The sequence below is a fragment of the Coptis chinensis genome, chromosome 3, assembly GCF_015680905.1.
Source record: "Coptis chinensis isolate HL-2020 chromosome 3, ASM1568090v1, whole genome shotgun sequence".
In the NCBI taxonomy this organism is placed as follows: domain Eukaryota; kingdom Viridiplantae; phylum Streptophyta; class Magnoliopsida; order Ranunculales; family Ranunculaceae; genus Coptis; species Coptis chinensis.
In genome coordinates, this window is record NC_141458.1 from 41,851,228 (window position 1) to 41,855,921 (window position 4,694).

Genomic DNA, 4,694 nt, shown 5'->3' on the forward strand with positions numbered 1-4,694 from the left:
ACCAAAATATAATTATCTCGCATGGTGTGGCACTGATATAATAGGAAATTTCAGTTATCTCGCACTCAATCGAAATAATTGAAATTGTACTTAATATCTCGGCATAGATAATTGATATAATTGATGGTAAACCAAATATCTTGGAATAGATAGGCAAAATAGATTAATAGAAAACAGAAATCGCAGAAAAGGAGGACACAATTAGATAATGGCAACCACCCCTCTTCTCGCCCACTCTTCACACTCTCTCGCACGAACTCAGGATGGCAACCGTGCGCCCCATTGTGCTCCCAGCCTCCCAAGCATCTCGCTTCTCCACTCTCCAACTCAACTCCCTTTTCATCTATATTGCCCTCTCCAACTCAACTCTCTCTTCATCTGTATTGCCGTCTCCAACTCAAAAACAATTCCCACTCCTTCCAGGTATAAAAATTTAATTTTTTACTTTACTTTTATGGATTGGGTTTTTTAGAAACCGAATATCTAATCTTGGGCTAGCCACTAGTTAGTACAGAACCAAGTATCTTTTCCAATTAGAAAGAGGGAGAAGAAGTAGAGTCAGAAAGAAGGAGAAAATATTATAAGGAAAGAAAAGATGAGGAGGTGGAAGTGGAAAATCGTCGAATTTTGACGTCAAAACTTGGAGCTCGGTAGCTCGAAGTCGATTCTTGGAGTTGGGAATTTGCTAATCGGTGAGTAATCATTCTACCAATTTCTTATGGATTTTGGAATTGAAATTTTGGGTTTACGTATACCATTATTTTTCTTTGATTTGCTTTTATGAATATACATAGGTACTAAATCATGGACTATGGTGGAGGAGATATTTGAACCAATTGATATTATTGCTTAGTTGATTTAATTGTTTGAGTATGTGGTATGATTGTCTAACTATATGGTTTGCTTAACGTTTGTGCTATAGTTGATGTTGATCCCTCACCTTTTTGTATTCTTCACATAAATTTTGGTGTGTATATATTGTTGTTCAGGTGGTGTTTATCAAGTGTATATAATCTGGTCATGAGTTGGCACACTGTGTTGGATTGCCTAGTATCATTAAAATCATGTGGAAAATGTTAGACTTACATCTTGAAATATCAGAGAATATAATTTTAGTTGTATTTGTGACTTGTATCCATTTTTTAAGTTTTGAACATTTTGAATCATTCATGAAACAAAAAAACTGGAACACTAATACTTGTGTCCTATTTGGAGCTAATGTTTGTATACTTCGAGTTTATGTTAGATTTTCCTCAAAACATGAAAAACCATGTTTCTTGGGTATGCTTTTTATAACAATAAGTCGTTCTTCATTTGATTGCGAATGTGAAAGGTTAGGAAGTCGATAAAGTACACCATCAGAAATCTGTCTTCTGAAAATCAGGATCTGCGTCAGTTTTGGAGCCACGTTTTCACCTAGTTTGGCTGAGATTCAAACCCATACTAAAACATGAAAAAGTAATACCCGTGTGTCTTCTTTCCAACCCAGTTGGTCTCGGTGCATTCCGAGGCCTGTGGAGACAGTTACAATGCCTAAAATTTTGGTTGGCAGAAAACAGTGCGTCAGAAATCAGTTTCTGCGCACTGTGTTCGAGCCTACTTTTAGCATATTTAGAACGAGATTGAGAGTTTTTGTAAAACATAAAGAAGTAAGGTCTGTGTGTTATCTTGATAACGCAAAAAGCCTCACTGCTTTCGGATATCTGTGGAAAGAGTTGTACTATTCTGAAGATAGCCCGTCAGAAATCTAGTTTGCTGAAAATCAAGATTTTTACCGTTTTCGACCGAAGTTTTCTTCTAGATGAGTTGAGATTGGAACTTTGAGTTCTACCTAAAAAAGTAAGTCTACATAACCTAGTTTCTAAATAATAAAGTTATGTGTGATTTGGATGAATGTAGGGAATGCTTTTACTTTTACAAGTTGGCTAGAAAGCCTACCGTGCCCTCTTTCCAGGTGCACTGACCTATTTTGAGGAATATTTCTAGAAATGAAGTAAGAGCTTCTTAAATCATTCCTGGGCATTTTGTATGTTGTTTGTATCTAGGGTTCCGATGGGAGTTCCAAAACAATTCTAGAATTGAAATAAGATAAATGATTGATAATGACTGTTCATTTAACTTGTTGAGAATGTTTGCACTGTGCTAGTGACTATCGAGGTAAAGGTAGGTTTAAAACTCATGAGGGTGATGAGTGGAAGAAAAAGCTTGATATATCAAATTCATCAAGTGTAGTTCAGGTCACATCAGAAACATGATCTAGCACTAAGGGCACAGATAACATCACTAGGCAAAGGACTTATGAGAACTTTGATTCAGTTTTTCAAGAGGATGCGATCGAGAGAAAGGAATGCAACATTTGCTCTTGTAACAAGTGATTATCATAAGGCAAAAGTATTGTTTGTCTCTATTGCTTTCTCGCCACCTGATTCCCAATTAAAGCTCAAAGGTTAGTCAATAACTAGTTAGAATTTTCTTTTATTGTTGTATGACTATCAATTATGTGTTAACACACCTAGTTAGAACCTTTTGTTATTGTTGTGTGGATAAAGCTAGTTATTGTAATGGGAAAAGCACAACTATATTAGTAGATCACTTCAATGCCCTTATCAAGCTTGCCCTTTCCGAAGACGCCGGCGATCGAGGTGCTCTCCTTTCTCTAATAATTCACTTATGCTTCACTCTTTTTTTTATACTTCATTTTTTAGCACAAACCCCACTCATGTTGTACCATATTATATATATGTCCTTTCCTTAAATGTTTTAAATGTTGATAAAATCTATTCAAATCTAAAAATTGTTGGTTTTTTATTGGATTCTGATATGTGATCTTTAGTGCCATTAATTTATGTGTTCTATTTATCGGGTTGCTTCTAGGGGACGTCACTTGTTTGGCCACCGTTCCAATAGATATGAAAGTAGAAGCACATTTCTTCGCCAAGGAGGACGACATCATTGCCGGAATTTCTCTTGCAGAGATGATATTTAACGAGGTCGATCCTTCATTGGAGGTATGTAGGGAGTCGTTTATGCAATTCCTATCTCTATTATATTTATTTTAAATGCACAAAAGCGTCTATTTATTAACAACGTTTTTCGTTCTTAGGTCGAGTGGTTTAAGAAAGATGGAGATTCTGTAAGTAAAGGGACATAGTTTGGCAAAGTTTTTGGTAAGGTCACTGCTACAACATTTTTATACTTGTTCAACCCTTCTTTTTTTTTGCCCTTCTTCTTTTGTTTATATTCTCTTTTATTGTGTGGTTCTATTGCTTAGAAATAATTTCTAAGCAATGTGAGGACCTTGTATCTATCCTACCAGAGCTTCATTTGGGTGAGATAGCTTCCAGTGGCACACATAGTAATGATGTCCTTGAGCAATCAAATAATTATGTTCAGGTAAGGGCCTCCACTAAAGTTGCACTTCAAGTTGAGTCCTCGGTTGCCAAGCGTTCTACTCCAGAGCGTGGAGATATTCTTATTGACATCAATGACCGATTCCCTCAAGATTTCCTGTCAGATATATTTTCAAAGGAAAGATTGATTGAAGACTCCTCTAGCATAAGTCCATTGTACAGTGATGGAACTGGATTGAGCATGAACATGGAAAACCATGATCCTAAACATTGGTCATTCTTTCAGAAGTTAGAACATGATGAGTTTGTTAGAAATGATGTTTCTCTTATGGATCAGGACCATCTTGGATATTCGTCTCCACTTACTAAAGTTAAGATCATGTTCGACATTGTTCTTTCTTATCTTAATGAAATAAGTTCTTCAAAGAATTTACTTATGTTGGGTTGCTTTTGTTAATTGGTGGTGATATTTATGAATATGAAAAGGAATGTGGTGGTTTGGGACAGGTTTTTATTTGCTGGTTAATTGTCATGAGCAATACCAGCAAAAAATGACAAAGGGTGAGATAAAAGGTTGTCCAACAATCTCCCGACCTTTCCAAAAGAATTTATCACGGTTATTTTTTGATATTATCTCGGTTTCAATAAAATAAACAGCTCAGTTTTCTTCTATACTAATTGGTTTCAATCAACAATTTATCTCGGTTTTATTCTATACAATATCGGTTTTATTTAGAAAATCGAGATAATATATTTAGATAAGACGTCAGACTTCTGAGATAATTTAGTAACTTATTATCTTAGTTTTACAGAACTCTATTATCTCATTGGATTTTACCTCAGTTGTTTTTTTCTAGAAAACCGAGGTACACTACACCATAACAGGCTATTTGCAACGGTAAAAAACCGTTGCGAATAATTTTCGCAACGCTTTTTAAGCGTTGCAAATAGGGCGTCGGTAAAGTGTTGGAAATATTTGCAATGGTTAAAAAGCGTTGCAAACGAAATTTTCCAACGGTTATTAACCGTTGCAGAGTGACAATTACTAACGGTTAAAAAGCGTTGCAAAAGAAATTTTCCAACGGTTATTAACCGTTGCAGAGTGACTATTACTAACGGTTAAAAGCGTTATGTAGTTTGATTTGTAACGATTATTGATGATACTTTAATATTTATTTTTTGTTTTGCAACGGTTTACAACCGTTACTAATGTGTTGATATTGTAAAAAAATTATTTTTATTTTTTTCTTGCCATAAACCTCGCACCTCCCGGTTTCATATAGAAGCAAAGAAAAATACCAATGCTTTTTCATACCATTTGACAAGTAAAATAAACACAAGCAA

The 4,694-nt window shown here is 35.2% G+C and overlaps 1 protein-coding gene across 1 annotated transcript; it reads left to right on the top strand.

Annotated features, from left to right (window-relative positions):
- Positions 1 to 1,937: 1,937 nt before the first annotated feature.
- Positions 1,938 to 3,216, top strand: LOC147509665 (nicotinate-nucleotide pyrophosphorylase [carboxylating], chloroplastic-like). The gene is made up of 4 exons (XM_086599243.1): positions 1,938 to 2,446; positions 2,550 to 2,642; positions 2,875 to 3,008; positions 3,104 to 3,216. The coding sequence occupies exons 1-4, from the start codon at positions 2,299 to 2,301 to the stop codon at positions 3,149 to 3,151; spliced, it is 423 nt and encodes a 140-aa protein (XP_086455369.1). The 5' UTR covers positions 1,938 to 2,298; the 3' UTR covers positions 3,152 to 3,216.
- Positions 3,217 to 4,694: the final 1,478 nt, after the last annotated feature.

What these genes read in the sequence shown, in the direction of transcription:
- LOC147509665 (XM_086599243.1), top strand. Translation starts at nt 2,299, where the DNA reads ATGAGAACTTTGATTCAGTTTTTCAAGAGGATGCGATCGAGAGAAAGG. An exon ending in TTCCCAATTAAAGCTCAAAG is followed by an intron (nt 2,447 to 2,549) that starts GTTAGTCAATAA and finishes GTGTGGATAAAG; the next exon opens with CTAGTTATTGTAATGGGAAA. An exon ending in CGAAGACGCCGGCGATCGAG is followed by an intron (nt 2,643 to 2,874) that starts GTGCTCTCCTTT and finishes GGTTGCTTCTAG; the next exon opens with GGGACGTCACTTGTTTGGCC.